At 42.9% G+C, this 17,586-nt stretch overlaps 2 protein-coding genes across 4 annotated transcripts; one reads left to right on the top strand and one right to left on the bottom strand.

Annotated features, from left to right (window-relative positions):
- Window positions 1-859: 859 nt before the first annotated feature.
- Window positions 860-9,103, bottom strand: gmeb2 (glucocorticoid modulatory element binding protein 2). Of its 3 annotated transcripts, none has more exons than XM_030733532.1 (11): window positions 8,738-9,103; window positions 8,329-8,434; window positions 7,007-7,210; window positions 6,412-6,497; window positions 5,410-5,534; window positions 5,210-5,313; window positions 4,248-4,405; window positions 3,642-3,710; window positions 3,411-3,548; window positions 3,163-3,285; window positions 860-3,049 (listed from the first exon to the last, which is right to left on the bottom strand). In XM_030733532.1, the coding sequence occupies exons 3-11, from the start codon at window positions 7,147-7,149 to the stop codon at window positions 2,427-2,429; spliced, it is 1,569 nt and encodes a 522-aa protein (XP_030589392.1). In that variant the 5' UTR covers window positions 7,150-7,210; window positions 8,329-8,434; window positions 8,738-9,103; the 3' UTR covers window positions 860-2,426. The 3 variants fall into 3 exon arrangements, with proteins under 3 accessions (XP_030589392.1, XP_030589393.1, XP_030589391.1); XM_030733533.1 differs by lacking the exons at window positions 8,329-8,434; window positions 8,738-9,103 and adding an exon at window positions 7,573-7,813 and having other exon boundaries at window positions 860-2,701; window positions 2,786-3,049; XM_030733531.1 differs by lacking the exons at window positions 8,329-8,434; window positions 8,738-9,103 and adding an exon at window positions 7,573-7,813.
- tpk2 (thiamin pyrophosphokinase 2) lies at window positions 8,772-16,961 on the top strand. Its single transcript, XM_030733534.1, has 8 exons — window positions 8,772-9,002; window positions 9,096-9,337; window positions 14,032-14,095; window positions 14,176-14,306; window positions 14,381-14,499; window positions 15,886-16,018; window positions 16,131-16,227; window positions 16,309-16,961. Exons 1-8 carry the CDS (start codon window positions 8,852-8,854, stop codon window positions 16,353-16,355), a joined length of 984 nt encoding a protein of 327 aa, XP_030589394.1. The 5' UTR covers window positions 8,772-8,851; the 3' UTR covers window positions 16,356-16,961.
- The last annotated feature ends 625 nt before the right edge of the window (window positions 16,962-17,586 follow it).

Genomic DNA, 17,586 nt, shown 5'->3' with positions numbered 1-17,586 from the left:
ACAGAGACGGGCCCCAGCTGACCAGGAAGTCCATGTCAGAAACCTTCTTCCTGGGAGGCAACGATGCTAACCACTAATTTATAGTATTCAGTTCAAGAATGTTAATTCACACTTCAATCAGACATATAAAGACATAAACAGACAAATTGGTTTCAGTTCCAAAAACATGTTTGCTCAGTGTAAAAGCAGAATAGCACCTATTATTTTCTATTTTTCTATTATTTTCTTCAAATCAAGCTGCTAACGGATGAAAAACATACAGTGAAAAAGAATTCCCACATTCCCCATTTGACATTTTTTTTTGCATGTTTGTCACGCTTAAATATTCCAGACCATCAAATTTTAATATTAGACAAAGGTAACCTGAGTAAATACTAAAAGCAGATTTTATAACATGTCATTTACTAATGGGGGAAAATGCTCTCCAAACCTACATGGCCCTATGTGAAAAAGTAACTGCCCCCTCTTGCCATTACATGTGGCATAAAATTAATTAAAACTATTTCATAAAAAGGACGTCATACCAGCAGTCAAACATGGTGGTAGTGTGATGGTCTGGGGTTACTTTGTGCTTCAGGACCTGGACAACTTTCCATAAATGATGGAACCATGAATTCTGCTCTCTATTATTAATTATTGAAGGAGAACGTCCATCTGTTTTTGTTCCTGAAGCTCAAGCACGCTCCCAAACACATCAGCAAGTCCACCTGTAATGGCTCAAAAAAACAAATGAAGGTTTTGGAGAAGCCGAGTCAAAGTCCACACTGCAATCCTCTTCAGATGCTTCGGCATGACCCTAAACACATCATCCATGCTCAAACCCCCCCCCCCCCCCCCCCCCCCCACACACACACACACACTTTGGGAACCACTGCTCCACAGTGATGTGACAGACTCGTTGCCAGTTATCACAAACACTTTATTGCAGTTCTCGCTGCCGAGGGTGGTGCAACAAGTTATTAGGTTTGGGGGCAATTACTTTTTCAAGGCACTTTATATTGTAAGGTAAACCCCACAATCAAAATGACCCCCTATGAGCAACCAAACTCCCTTTAACAGGAAGAACCCTCCAGCAGAGCCAGGCTCAGGGAGGGGCAGTCATCAGAGTTTAGGTAGCTGCTCTGCACTGTGTTGGCACTGAAGAGCATAACAATGAAGGAATTAGATCCTTAAACTTAGTTACAGCAGTAACTAAGTTTAAGTAACAGAAAGATATCTACTGTAATGATATTTATTTCTCACTGCTGTGTAATGCATTATAATACATTTAAACATTAAAAATGATCAGTTTTCAGGGAGTACAGTTTCATGTTCAGTTTCTCTGCCAAACACCAGAACAAGCTCCAGAGTTTGATTAAAGTGATGATCTGATTCAAGATATAAATTTGCAAAAAACTAAAATGAGAAAGGGGGCAAATACTTTTTCATGGTACTGTATATAATAAATATATAACTAGCCTTTGTTCTGTCTTGCTGTCCACCCCACCTCCAACCAGTCTGCTGGAGGTCTCCTCCTGTTAAGAGGGAGTTCTTCCTCCCAACCATCAGATGTTTGGGGCTCATCTGTAAGTTTGGGATGACTCCTGTTATGAAGCGGTGATACAGTCATAAAGCTAAAATATTACCCATAATCTCCATGTTTTAGGGGACATAAAGCTTTTAAATGCACAAGTAGGGTTACAAAAACTCTAAAGCAGCTAAAATATAGTTAATATCAATACATGTAAATTTGCTTTTGTCAACGGATAAACATGAAGTATTAATACACAAAATTACTGTAACTTACATGTTAAAGGTGAGCAATAGTTCATGGTACATACTGCATTCAGTCAGTATGAGTCCTGCATTAGTTAAGCTTCACATACATACAGGTTTGCAGCCTTATTTTAAAGTGTTCTCCTGGTCAGACCTCCGAGTTAAGGAGCACAGAGACGAGGTTCAGGGCCTCAGGGTGAACAAAGCTGCGTCTGTATGTAGAATAAACTGGGCTACATCACCAGTGGTGTTATCTCTCTCGAGGGAAAATACCATATTAGTTTATGTAAATGTGTTTTATTATCTGTGTGAATTTAAGTCAATAACATCACACTTTGGTCAAAAATCAAAAAAAAATTTGTTCAAAAATTGCTTAATATTTTCTTAATACATGTTTAATTGTAAAAATAAGCTTTAAAATCCTCAAGTCGTGAACTTTTCTTAAAAAAACAGCATCTATTAGCAAACTAAGCCACAATCGGAGGTGGAATGAACTGACATGATAGACAATATAATTATTAATGCAGTATCCCAGATGAAGGTCAGACGCCTGATGAAGACTCGTGGATGTCTTGCGATGCCTGAAACGGTGTGAAGAACTCAGAGGGTTCACAGACCTGAGCCTTCACCGTCAGCCCGCTCCAAAATGAAGCACACAGCTGGTCTTTATCTCACTGGTGCTGGGCTTGCTGCTCCCCCTGCTCCTCTTTAACCTGCTCTGGCTGACCTTTATCACCACCATCGAGCTGGCTTCCCTCCTGGGAATCATCAGCAGCGGCTGCCACGGCATCAACAACACTGATGGTGCCAACCTGCTGTTGGACAGCAGCGCCCTGCGTGGTGGCCAGACCCTGCAGCGTCACCAGCTGGAACTGAGAGCCGACGACCTTAACGAAGGCCCCAGAGCCGGCTTGGCTACCGGCCCCAGCTGCCCCCTCCTGACCTGCTGCAGTGGACAAAACTGTCAGGTTAGAGGCATCTGCTGCCAGCTCTGACCCAGAGAGCGGGGAAGTCAGGAGGGTGTACGCACCCAGGTTAGTGCTGGGCTGGGCCCCTGCCATGGTCAGTACCTTGCCCAGCGGGAGGCTGGTCAGCTGGTTGAGAGGCAGGGTGATCTGGGTGGGCGCAGCACTGACTGTGGCAGGACCGGAGATGGCACGTGTCAGCCGGGGACGCTTGGGCGCAGTGGGTGCGGGCACCGGGGTGAGGGTCATCAGGACATTGTTGAGGTGCTGTGATTTGCTCTTCAGCTCCTTGGCTCGCTTCCTGTGCTCGTCACACTGCTGCTCCAGGGCTGCAGAGGGAGGCAACGTAGCAGCACAAGATTATTGTTCACCCTTCATGCAGAATGCAGTCATTTCTATAAGGTTATTCAGATCAGAAGCCTGTCAGGAGTTCTGCACTGACCGGCAAGGCTGCGAGTGTACTGCTCTCTGTAACGGTCCATCTGGCTCTTATGGCTAGCCAGAACCTTTTTGACGAGGTCCAGCATTCCAAAGTTCTGCACTATGTTGTTCAGTAAAACAGCATCTGCAAAAACAAACACGATTTCCTCATCATGCCACAGATGGTGTTTGCTAGTAACGAAACAGGCAGTCGTGCTGGGTCACTGTGGTCTCTGTGATTGACAGAACACCCCCCCGTGTGTTTCTAACCTTTGACTTGCAGTGGTGGGTCACACACTCTCTCCTGCAGCCCCTTCAGCACCTCCTGCAGCTCGTTCTGGAAGTCCTCCACTACCTCCTCCAGCAGCCCTGCCTCTTTCACCGCGCGCCAGAACGCAATAGAGTCCTCTGGACACACAAACACACAAACACACACATAAACACTAATACCAGTCAGCTGATTCCACATGATGGTGTGTGTGAGGGGGAGTTGCTGATCACCTCCAATGGCCGTGACCCACCCTGAAGTTTCTTCCATCACCTCTGGAAACGAGGCTGCAGCTCCGTTCACTACAACACAGACAGGACAGGTGGTTACAGCGCAGACTCACCTTTTTCTGCTAGAGTCTCTGGAAGGACCAACAGTTTGGGCCATAAGTATTTTGGCAGTGACGCAATTTTTGTAATTTTTGTCTCTGTACACAACCAAAGTGGATCTGAAATCAAACAACCAGGATGTGATTGAGTGCAGCTTTAATTCATGAGGTTTAGTTTTCAGCATTTATTTTTAAAAATGATGCACCCCTGATTCAGTGCATTAAGGAGTTTCTACAAAATCATTTTTCCCAGCCTTCCCCAAAGCAAAGATCAGATGGAGATTTGAGGTCTGCACTGACAGCAAACTTACTGTACTTTCATCTTAAGACTAATTACAGTTCTGAGTTTATGTTTCATTTTGCTTGTTTTCAACATGGTTTCCAGAATAATTTCAGTTTTACTGTTTAAAGATGTTTTCAAAGTGTTTTATTAGATTTATTATTAGTTTTATGCAGTTTGGATAAAAATAGAAACACTTATAATAACCGTGGTCTGGGCTTTATGACTTACAGTCTGCCGATGAGGGTGTGGCAGGAAGCAGGCTGGCTGACGGGTCGGTGCTGATGGACACTTTGGTTCCTACCAGGTCTATCTTAGTGCTGCGGCAGGTGTTGGAGCAGACTTTGGTGTGCTGATAGAAATCCAGCTCACCAGAGTCCATGATTTTCCTGTGAAATTAAATATGATGAAAGGCTTTTAGGACATCAAGATGCACAATTTTTTACCAACTACTATGCGTGATGGAAGAGTGCCATCCTGAGGCCTATTTGTGAACTGCACATCAACCACTGAAAGGAAAGAATCTGATGAATTATGTCAGTTAATTGAAATAAAGTTCTACTCAGACACAAAAGGAGTCCTCGGTTCAGTAAAACAAACACTAAGTGGTGTTTATTTTCATTTCTAACTGCATGGTGATAAATAACGAGCAGCACCCGGCTGCACAAAACACCAAAGACTTAACACTTCATTTTGCTTTAGAGTGTCTGAAAGAATTTCTTAAACACTATTTCCATATATCATGCTATAGTGATGGCAGCATGTGTATGAATGTTTGTGTGTTCCCTGTCTCCTGTGCAGTTTGTTGGTTTTTTAAATGCTAGTAGCCTCAGTGTCAGTTACAAATACAGATTTATTAAAGTTAACAAACAGGGTGAATAAACGTGTTCAGAGCTGATTATTGGAGACAGGCTTCGTCTAACAGCTGCTATTAGCTGCATGATCAGCGGACTGCTAACCATACAGTGCTTTTATCTAACACACACACACACACACACACACACACACACACACACACACACACACACACACACACACACACACACACACACACACACACACACACACACACCTGAGGAGTCCTGAACGCAGCGCTGTAATAATGTTAATGAGCTTCTCTAATGACACAGCTGCAGAGTAAAGGAGGCTGTAGGGTTAAAGTTCACTGTATGTATTTATTAGCAGGTCCAGACCTGAGCATGGTGCCATTTAGTCGGATGGCTCTCTTCCAGTCCTTCAGAGTGGATTTCCCTGCTAAACACACAAACTCCTTTGGGCTGATGAGCTGCTCATTGAACTGACCAGAGAGGAAAGAAAAGAAAGTCATGACCCACCTTATCCTGACCTTCATGCCCTTCAGATTCAACACAACCTAAGCACTGTGACTGTGTACCTGGACACATTTCACATTTATCCCAGGGCAGACGAATTTCTTCCAGACCAGAGTGGCTTTGGCATCTCCGCATGTGATTGGGTAGAAAACATCAGCTTCCACATCCACCTCTTCGGTTAACTTTACTGCAGAGACAGAGACACAAACGCCCCCATAAAGCCAGCCCCATACATAGATTATTTTATTTACTTTATTTACCCCATAAAGCCAGCATTACAGTCTCAATTATTTTATTTACTTCTGAAAAACTCAGTGACAATGGTATGAACATTTATTCTTCTTTGTCAAAGGTCCAAATTTAAGCGCATCAACTCTCCTGATTTGTAACAACATCACAAACTGAACCCTTCAATCTGAGCACATCTGAGTCGCTCCTTTGGACCTCGTCATCATTCTGAATCCAAACTGCAGCCATGCTGACAGAGCAGTCCAGGCAGCACTCACACCAAAGGCAAGAAATCTGAATTGAACCAATAAGCTGGAACATTTTAATACTTCTGCTATCAAATTGTGCCCCGACCTGAAAATCCACAGTCACAGCAGTCTGACAGTGAAGGGTTCTCATCGCTGCTGCATACTGCACCGCGCCACAGAGAAACCTGCACAATACAAACTGCCTGAAAGTGTCAGAGATTATCAGCAGCTCAGCTCTCAGCATGAGAGGCCTGTATGAGGAAATGCACCTAGGGCATGGTTTAAAAATCCCACGTGACCTCCTTCTCGAGCTATCACGTTCACAAGATTTTCAGTAACCCTGACCTCTGACCTTGAAGTCAAGGTCGCCGAGATTCAAACTCAGCCGTGATTTTTAGTAGATGCACCTGTGGTGTCGACTAAAAACCCTCGTTCTCCACTTATCATGTTCACAGTGTCAAAAGTTGCCTGCCCGCCCACCCGCCTGGTAGGGTGACAGCAACAATACCCCATCAGCCTTTCCAGGCTGAAGGGTAAAAACCAACAGGTCACTCTGACGTGTGTAAAGCAATGTGCAGGTCAAGTTACCAATTACGGCCTCTTCTTTTGCCAGTGAATCTGCTCTGCTGGTCTCTGCTTCTGCTTCCATTGGTGCTACTGTAAGCACATCCTCGCTGAGGGAAGAAGAAACAGGGTTAAACTCAGCAAACTTTCTTTTGCAGATTAGTCCATTTGCTGTACTTGATTTTACATACAATATGTTAGTTGTAGGTGATATTTGTTAAGTAACTGGAACAGGAAGACCAGTATTACTGTTAATCTGGGCTTTGAGCACGACAGGAACATTTTCTCACAGAATGTGTAAAATGGAAATGAACTATTTCAGCTATCCTGCATCTCACTGCAGGTGCTTTGAGTTTCTCTTTAATATTGTGTCTCTTCTGTATGACTCATCCGCTGATACATAATGTGCTTCATGCATTCTTATAGTCTTTTTGCATGTCTGTGTTGCGTTCTGTTTTGTGTTTTTGCATTGCTTTGTTATCATACAAACTTTCTATGTTCTCATTTTGTGTTTTTGTTGCCATCTTGCTCGTCTCTGTAGCCATGCTGTGTCTGTGCCAGCTTTGCATCTCTTTATAGTTGTAACTTCATACTGTGACCACAGAGGTGAGCGTGTTACCCTGGCTGAGGGGTGAGCTCTGCAGTCACCAGCACTGCTTTATCCTCCTCCGCCACAGACGGGAGGTCCTCGCTCCCCGACTCCGGTAAGGTGACGATCACAACCTCACTCATTTCCTGCATGTTCACCTCTGATGAAGCCATGGACAGTCGATGGCGCTTATCTCCCAGCAGGTGCCAGCAGGCAGCGGACAGTTATTACTGACTGTGTGGCAAAAGATTTAGTAATTACAAGAAATGATCTCCTGACCGGAGCAAAAGCACAACATAGCTATGTCGGTTAGAGCAGGAATGTGCAGATTCTCCCGGTTCAGACTGGGAGGCAGAAACTGGGAACACTGGGGGGTGTGCGGTGGCTAACTGCAGGTGCTAGCTACAACAATAACTGGGCTTCATGGACGCCAGAAAGCTCTGACTTGTTTCTATGACCGTCTGTGGGGGTTCGAGTTTGTCTGAAACTTTTACTGGATGGAATTTAGTGCGCCGTCTTTCTCACACCGGAGATCAAACGAGACGTAATGACGCTGCCGCAGATTAGGATATTAATATGATCCTGGATAACCTTACCTTACACAGGTGCTCAATGCTGACAACGATGCGTTTCCCTAAAGAAAGGATGCTAACAACTTTGAACCAATTCCAGCAAATTAGCGCCAAACCGTGCAGCTATGAAAGCCAAGTAGCTGACCGCTGTCTCCCTTCGACTTCACACACAACATTGCCGCCCTAATCCTAAAGGTGTTTTAAAGCCTACATACAAATACAGTTAGTCTCGTTCACAACATTTCTTGAACGCACTAAGCTAGTATTCTTCTTCTCTGTGTATATTTTTGTTTGGTACAATCACTAATGTACACGTCGCCACCTACTGTAGGGAAAGAGTACTGCAAGGATGGATACTGTTCTACGTGGTTACTGGAACTAATGTTTATACTGGAAAAAAAACGTAGTTTTTTATAGCTGCATAGCCATTAACTGTCGCTATTTTTCGTACATGCTGTTACGATGTTGAATGCAATAACATGCAGGACACTCAGAGTGAGCTGCACTGCTTGAGCATGTATTCAGGAAGTCTCTTACAGGTCCTGCAGGCTGGGTTTGTGCACATCAGCTGCACTAAACCCCGTAACACATGCCTGTTACATTTCTAGAGAGGTGCACGTCAGGTTAAGTCATAGGTTACATTGCAGATTTCCCACAGAAGCATAAATCCCAGTTAGTTCCTTTCCACAAAAGCATAGCCTGAAATCCAACGTATAATGCTGTGACTGTATATACTATATATACTATATCTTGTACTCTAGCTGAGCGGATCCTGCTGACCTCTGCACCTCCTTTTGGAGTCACAGGAGCAGGGAGGAGGTCAAACTGCAGCTGGAGGATGACAAAGGTGGGGGGTTTGCCAAACTTCTTTTTCACCAAGAAAGACCTTGAATAGATTTGGAACAGATAATTAAAGGTTAGGTCAGCAAATGCAAAAATAAGGTCATATTTTTACTTCATATTCAGTTCTACTCATTGTTGTAACTCTAAAGGATGCTCCAATCCAATACTACATTTTGTGTGTGTTTAATGGAAGTTACAATAATAAAATCCTTTATTTCTGATGACTGCATAGTGGTGTTTGGGTTGAAGATGGTCTAAGTGCTTTCTAACATTCACAGGGACCAACTATCTTGCCCAAGGATGCTTTGGCACACAGATTGGAGCAGTCAGGAATCGAACTACCAACCTTCCGATTAGTAGAGGACCTGCTCGGCCTACTGAGCCACAGCCAGCCCGGAAAGGAAGCGTTGCCTGACAGGCAAGACGCAGGGAGAAATCTTCATAGCTTTCCTGAACGCGCATGCGCATTAGCGTGTGTGCGGCCGAGCACTCTGACGGCAGCCAGCCTGTAAACACCTTCACTGCGCTCCTGGAGTTTAAAATGGCGAGCTGCTCGTGGTCAGAAAAAATACTGCAACTCCTCCGTCAAATGAATAACTTTTATTTAGCAGGTAGACGAGTGACAGTAAGAGAAGGACAGCATGAAGCGGATCATACGAAGGCAGCTGTATAACTAATCGCTTCCCTGTCACGTGTTCTCACAGGTTCCTGTCGTTCAAGCTGCTCTCGTTTTGAGATAGACGGAGCCCAGGTGGGCTGGATTCCTCCTCATCTGGTTTCGCTGTTAACTCGCTACCCGGATGTGTTCAGTCCGCCGCACGGCGGCGCTGTGTCCCTGCGTCACAGCCTGGACTCATACGGGAGGAGATCAGAGGCTGTGGACCGCGTCCTGCAGGCTCTCAGGCAGGAGGCCTCTCTAAGCTGCCTGAAAGGATGGAGAGATGAGGTGAGGCACGCCCCGGTACCGCTCTGTATGCTCACCAAAGCCTCACTGTAACAATGACCCTAACACAGAACCCGTCAACATGACAAGCATGTCCTCACCCCCACACCCAACACCTCCTGCTGACGGGGGGGGGGGGGGGGGGACTAGTGCTGGGTTTAAGGTTGCTGTGGAGGACCAGCACAGAAATAAAGCCTGTCATGGTTTCATAATGAATCAGCCAATAAAATATGCATTAGCAAATTCATTTACAAATTACTTTTTACTTTATCTATTTAGACATTAATAAAGTCATTCATTATTTGATCATTGAGAATAAAAGAAGAATTATAAATTAACTGTTAATTCCTTAATAAATATTTCAAATTGGAAAATGATTTATAGAAAAAAACATTTAATTCTCAATAAAAAACTCATTTTAAAAATTTGATTTCAAATTAAAAAGATTTTCTAAAAACTGCAGTTTAAAAAGAGGAATAAATAAAAATCGAATCAGCGAGGCTGAGTTTCTGCGAACATTTAAAATGATTCCACTTCAGTTCCTGTGACCCAGCAAACATGGGACTGTCAGGCAACGTTCCCTGAAGGTTACAGGCAACGTTCCCTGAAGGTTACAGGCAACGTTCCCTGACGGATACAGGCAACGTTCCCTGAAGGTTACAGGCAACGTTCCCTGAAGGTTACAGGCAACGTTCCCTGACGGATACAGGCAACGTTCCCTGACGGATACAGGCAACGTTCCCTGAAGGTTACAGGCAACGTTCCCTGACAGATACAGGCAACGTTCCCTGAAGGTTACAGGCAACGTTCCCTGACGGTTACAGGCAACGTTCCCTGACGGATACAGGCAACGTTCCCTGAAGGTTACAGGCAACGTTCCCTGACGGATACAGGCAACGTTCCCTGAAGGTTACAGGCAACGTTCCCTGTATCCGTCAGGGAACGTTGCCTGTAACGTTCCCTGACGGATACAGGCAACGTTCCCTGACGGATACAGGCAACGTTCCCTGAAGGTTACAGGCAACGTTCCCTGACGGATACAGGCAACGTTCCCTGACGGATACAGGCAACATTCCCTGGCTACATCTGAATTGCCTGGGAGAAGCAACCTGCTCGTCGGCCACACTTTCAGCTCCTCCTCGGTGATCCACTCCTGGCAGTGCAGGAGGGACTCACATCCCTGACTCTGTGTTATCCCTTCTTCCTGAATCACTGTCCACACCACTGCTTCTAATTATTAATAATATCACAGATATCAGCATTTATCAGCAATCATAACACAGGACAAACCTCAGCTCTGAGACCAACACACACACATGAACACACACCAAACTACCTCATCCAGGAGATACAAACTGTTACTACTCTTTTTGCTTCCAAGAGGACAGAAAGGCTGTTTTATAGTATGCCTTAGTTTAGCTTGTATATGTTCCTTATTGTAACTGACATTACTGCACTCATGATTATTTGGGAAATGTTTTCTTTAAAAAAAAAATAAGGTTTTAATTTGGCATGTAAATACATTGAAAGGGTTTCATTTTCCTGACAGATGATTGCAGTTAAACCACTGCAAGAACACTGCCATCAGCTTAGCCAGCTTAGTTTGCAACAATAAACATGTGTTGATGGGTATTAAATAAACTCAGTAAAATAATAATTAGGAAACAAAAGATGATAATAAATACAAGAAGAATTGTTAGAAGTTATTGTTTCTAAGTTTTTGATGTAATTCAGTCTGTTGAGGATCTGATTTAAAAAACTGATTTAAAGTTCATTTATTGGCGGTTAGCAAACTACACATTGGTACACTACCGCCACCTAGTGGTAGGAGGTAAAGATCTAAATGTCCATCAGCACATTCAAATGAAGAAATGAAGAAAAACATCTCCTCTGTCAAATGAGTTATTCTAAAACTAGGGGTGGGACTTTAACGCGTTAATTTTGATTAATTAATTACAGGGAAAATAACAAATTAAAATTTTTTACGCATTTTAATCGCACTTTGCACCGTGGAACGTTTCTCAGTGCACGAGTTCCAGGCATACAGATTATATCGACGCACAATGTCCAAATTCAGGGGCCGCGTCCTTCGAAGGACCCGGCCCGCGTAGAGGTCCTTCGCAGCCCACAAAGACCGCAAAGGCCGGAAGTGAGCAGCTAGAAGCAGCAGCCTGTGTCTCTCTAACCCACGTGTGTCACACTCAAGGCCCGCGGGCCACATCCAGCCTGATAGGGGAGAAGATGCAGAGGGAGACCTGCACAGGTGAGCTGACAGTGCATCACTGCGTCACACAGCAGGAAACGCTGCAGCAAAGTCCTGAAGAATCATAAGCACTACAACACAGACAGAGAACTTTATAAGAGGCAAAGGTTTAAATCACCGGCAGTTTTGGAGGACATAGCTTCTGAATTTGGTGATGTGCCTTATACACAGGTGCGCTGAGCTACCTGAGGAAATCTGTCAGTTCATAGAAAGTAAAGTAAAAGTCTCAGCAGGGCTGAAACATCTTAATATGTTAAACCTGCAGCTTCAGGGACGGGGCCGTGTGGTTACACCTGTTTATATTTTATTTAATGTGTTGAGGAAAAGGGTTCTGTATTCTGGCCATTCAGATTCATATTACTGATTAAAATCATTATTTTTAATCCTGTTCAGCCCACGACTCAGACTGTGTCTTCAGTTTTGGCCCGTCCTATGACTGAGTTTGACAGCCCTGCTCTAACCAATCAGAGAGCTCCTTACATCGCACCGCTGCCTAATTTGCACTGCTTTTTCTCCACAGACCAGAAGAGTCACAGAGAGGCTAAACTGAGAGTCTAATCCAGCAGCTCATGAGAAAAGGAATTAAAAGAGGAATGCACATTTTAAATGTCAGGAAAAAATCAGTATTTCTAATTTTGAATTCATTTACTTATTTTTCCTTTTAAATGACATTTGTCAAAAGATTTGTTTTTTATTCTGAATTCAAATGTTTTTGTAAATGAGGTTTTTATTTTAGGTTTTTATTGAGGTAATTTTTTTCTGTAAATCACTTTTCCATTTGAAGTTCATTTACAAATATTTATAATTCCTCTTGTTATTGTCCAAAAAGTTATTAAATAATGAAGTACTTTATTAATATCCAAATAAATATAAATTATAAAGTCATTTGTAAATCAATTGTATATTTTTTTAATTGCATATTTTATTGTACAATTCATTATTAAATCACTTTATTTTGATATGCCTGACTCTCCTGGTGCTCCGTATGTTTCCCTGTCAGGGAGAAATGAATGGGAATGTGGGCGGGGTTAGGGGCGGGGCCTACCGATCACGCTGTGTGCACACTTACAAGACTGCTCACATGAAGTTAGCTTTTTTATCTTAAGGTATAAAGGCACACTATAAGCACCAGACATTAACTAGGCTACTCCAAACCTAATTTTTCTGTATTATTTGTATGTATGAAAAGCTTACCATCAGTACTTGTTGCATCCATAACTCTTAATCTTTAAATTTGAAACTAACAATATTATTACAAACGTTTGTGAAACGATCCCACTTTTGCAACAAGCCAGTTTGTAAAATTCCCTCCCAGATATTCCACAATCAAATCTAAATAGAATTGTTGGAAACTGTAACTTTGTTTCAAACCAAGTGCATAAAAGTTACCGAAGCTCTGCTGACTCGATAACATTCCTGATCTGCTCTGGCATTAACATCAGCTCAAAAACTGCACTGGGAGCTTCATGGTGCTGGTTTCCATGGCTGAGCAGCTCCTGTACATGGAGGTGACCCAGTACTTCTGTCCATATAGTGTAGCATGATCCAAACCAGAAAGGCTTTTACTTTGAAGGGTTTCACTACATGCATTATAATGTTTTGCATTTCCTTTTAATAGCAGCTCTTAATCACATGGATGTCTCAGCCTGTGCCATACAACATTTACAGAGCTGTGAACAAGTATTTGCTACCTTCCTGATTTTTATTTCTATTTTTTGCACACTTAAATGTTTCAGATAATTAAACCAATTTTATACATACAAAAGCCCTAACCCTAACCTACCTGACCCTGTATGAAAAAGTAAACCTAATAACCGGTTGTGCCACCCTCAGCAGCAACAGCTGCAGTCAAGCATTTGTGATAACTGGCGCAGAGTCTTTGGCGTCGCTGTGGAGGACGTTTGGCCCGCTCTTTGCAGACTTGATTAAATTCAGCCACGATGGAGGCTTCTCGAGCACAAACGGGTCATCACAATCAGACTTTAACTGGGCTTCTCCAAAATAGTAAATGGATGATAAGTGGGCTGGTACTTATATTGTACCTTTATACTCAGTTTGAGTAGTACTTTACATTAAGTCTCATTTACTGCGTCATGTAATCACCATTTGTTCTTGCCTGTTCCCCGTGGAACTCTAACCTTAATCTTTTTTGTCACTACATCAAACATGTCTATATTTCTCCAAATGTTTTAATAATGAAAACAAATGTTATTTGTGGTGTAAAGAACCTTTTTTTTTTTTTTTTTTAGTGCTTTGCATTTTGGCCTTAGGTTCACTGCCACTTATTTTGCCACTGAATGGCTTTAAAGTGGGTGGAATGAAACGGGACGCAGCAAGATAGTTTCACTTTCCTAAATCTATATGAATGGTGTGTGAAGAGGTTAAATCAACTTATAAGTTCTCACTAATAAAACTAAAACCTCTTCTCTTTCAGAAGTACAGTGTAATGCCAACATTTTCAGACCCCCCTTTGATGTGGATGGAAAGAGCAGCTACAAGTAGGTTTCAACACACCGTATCAGCCTTTTATATTTTGCCCTTGTTTGAGCTGTGTGAGCAGACCATGCTGCTACTGCAGGTCTCTTTGGGGTGAAGCGGTACGGAGTCCATATCAATGGCTACACTGTCAGTGGCAGTGGGGAAGTCAGCATGTGGTTGGCACGGCGCTCCCACACGAAGCAGACGTACCCTGGGCTTCTGGACAATATGGTGAGAACAGACTGTAACAAAGACGTACTGCCAAAGTAGTTCCTTCTGTGCATCTGCTTGTTGTATTTTTGAAGGCAGCAGGTGGTCTAGCTGCTGGTGTTGGCATCAAACACACTCTGATCAAAGAATGTCAGGAGGAAGCGTGTGTCCCAGCAGCCATCGCCGAGAAGGCTCGGCCAGTTGCGACAGTGAGGTGAGCTCGATGCACCGCTAAGAAGAAAAAGAGGCGTTAAAGCACGAGGCTAAGGGTAGACTGCACCTTTTTATTACTGACAACCTCCAGAAAAGACTCAGGCTGTGTGTTTATATATATATATATATATATATATATATATATATATATATATATTAGGGGTGGGAATTTAACGTGTTAATTTCGATTAATTAATTACAAAGCTTCTAATTAATTAGATTAATTTTTTAAATCGAGTCCCACCCCTAATATATACCTGTTGATAATAATGTGTACTCTGGGTCCTTTTAAAGCTACTTTTGGTGTGTTTTTAAAGCTCTCCACGTTTCCAGGCTGCAGAGCACTCTGTGACTGTGGAATGGATGTAAATCTGTTCAAATCTTCAGCTTGTTTATATCATCTTTAGTCTTGTGTTAAAAAGGCAACATTTAATTTCCAGAGGATTCTGATATTTCCAATAGCCCTGGGCCTCTGTGGGGTGTGTGCTGTTGATGCCATGTCCTTGTCTAAAATGCAGATGATAAAGAGTCGTTAATCACACAGCTGAAATTGTTAAAACTGGAGCAGCCGGGCTACATAAAAAGTGTAGGGGTGTGTGTGTGTGTTTGTGGTGACGTCCACAGCTGTGCGGGCAGGAGGTCGATGCAGCGACTCCACCCCAAATCACTACAGACTTTGAGATGGCAGCCCCCATGAGTGGGAAACGTTTGTTCAATGGGAGGAAGTGGAGCCATGTTTGTCCTTTATACAGGCAATGGGAATGACCCATATGTTAACATCAGTATATATGTGGCCTGGACACTGAACTGGACCCCTCCACCTGCCCTGCTTCTGCATCTAACACTGTCCATTCAGCTGTAGCCTGGCTTCAGACACCCAGGTGCCTTCATTGCTATCTCACTTTCAGGTGGACTTTAACCACCTTTGCTAAATATGAGCTGTCCCACCAGAGAGAATAGGTGTGCTGAATGCAGCGTTAATGATGCAGACACCTCCTCTCCTACAGATTAGCTGTCTTCAGAGTTTTCTAATATCAAAGGAAAATGTTCTGGAAGTTCTCTGCAGCTTCAGCTCCATCAGAACAGAACAGACACACTTTTTGGTCCCATTGTTTTAATTATGTCATTGGAATAGTGTTAGCAATAAATGAAACACAGGGTATGCTGTGCGTTTCAGTAGTCAAAATGATAAAGGGGCACTGGTACTGCTGCTAATGCTCTGCAGCTTTGGCGTGGTTAGATCGAACCTCTCAGAGACAAAGTCCCTAGCTTTGGAACGGCCTGCTGTTCTGGACAATTGTTGCATTATGAAACAAAGTTAAATAATTGATTTATTTTAAAAAGACACTTAAGCCTCTTTTGCTAATATCTCGAATATATTTTCAAGCTACACATATGAGGATGAAGAAGGGGTGTTTGCAGAAAGCCAGTTTGTCTTTGATTTGGAACTTCCTCCGGAGTTCAAGCCCAGAATAGGGGATGGAGAGGTGCATGAGTTTTACCTCCTGCCCATCGATAAGGTGAGTATTCTTCACGTGTTGTAATTTTGGGACTTCAGCATTCTGAGAGCAGGCATTACATGCATCACACCTTAGATGGCACAGAGATAGATAAGACACGGTCTTGTTTCAGGTGAAGGAACTGCTAGCCACTGATGACTTCAAACCCAACTCTGCCATGGTAGTCTTGGACTTCCTCATAAGACACTCATTCATTGAACCTGACACAGGTTTGTGGCTGTTCACAAAATGTCCACAGTTGAAATCAATTATAAAAGCAGCTCAGCGCCTTAGATCTCTCTTCATTTCAGAGCCATGCTACCAGGAATTTGTGGAGGGACTCCACCAGACGTTATAGACTGAAGGCACCGCGTGCTGTGTGACGTCACGTCCCTGATCTTCAAAAACAATCGGACTAAAGAAATGACACAATCAGTTGTACGTCACATCAACATCAAGGTTCACAGGTGTTTCTGGTGCTCAGTAGAGCCTGATAACTTGAGGTCAGTGGTTCAGACGATGGATTTGAGAATGACAATTAACGGTTATCCTGCAGGACACTTTGCAGGTTGTTGTGTAAATCAGAGTAACTTTGTTGCTACAGTAAGTCACAGTAAGAAAGTTTAAGTGCAAGGAGCATTTTAAGTTCTTTGACTGCATTCTACATGACAGATCCTTTTTAGTATGCAAAGCCCAGAGGAGCAGCTTCATTCTTTCATCAGACTCCATTTTTCCCACATACGCTGAGCAAAACAAAGTATAGATGGGTGGTTTGTGGGCTCCAGCACTCCATCACATAACCCTGCCAGAGCTGGAGGTGTGTTAGGTACTGCTGAAGAACTACTTCCTGTTTACAGACTGATACATGAATGTGATGAATTCTTGTTGGCTTGTGCTTAAACCTTAACTCCAAAAAGGCAGCTTTGAGATTAGTCACACCAATAAAGCACTACAGTGGACCTTGTGTGTGTGTGTGTGTGTGATTTATTTTTGTCCATATCATGGAAAAAGTGGATCTCCACCTCTAAAGCTCGCACAAAAGATGGAGAAATCCTTTGACACAGTGTTGGAGCCATGGGGATGATTTTATGTGATCACTAACAAGCAAAATGTTTCTACTGCAACATTTTGCTTGTTGTGTACAAGCTTGTGATACATTTGACAGCAATTTGGAAAATTTGTGTCACATGCAGTCACTCAAATGAAAAAAGCAAACTGTGGGTTTTTTTATGTTCCACTGCTCAAAACGTATCAGTAAATAATCCAACAAATATGCTTCTCTGCATTATAACAGCGTTCTGTGGTCGTCTGTGTCGTTTCAAGTCCAAATTTAGCAGAGGTTGACCTATAAAGACGATTGTTATTATTGTTTCAAAAAAAAAAAAAAAATCAAAATTTCAGTTCTAAATATCTTTTAAATACTTTCCTAAAGTGTGAGCGAGCACATACTGTAAACACTCAGGTGTCTCGATGCATCCTTGACTGTAACACAACAGGAGAATAAATGCAGGACGTTATTTGTTCTTTTGCAAATCACAAATGACTTGTACTCAGTTAAAATACTCATTTTTTTAGCAAAGGTGTTTCTA

The sequence above is a fragment of the Archocentrus centrarchus genome, chromosome 7 (assembly GCF_007364275.1).
Source record: "Archocentrus centrarchus isolate MPI-CPG fArcCen1 chromosome 7, fArcCen1, whole genome shotgun sequence".
Lineage (NCBI taxonomy): Eukaryota > Metazoa > Chordata > Actinopteri > Cichliformes > Cichlidae > Archocentrus > Archocentrus centrarchus.
Note: the sequence above shows the minus strand (reverse complement) of the source record. Positions and strands in the feature narration are given on the sequence as shown.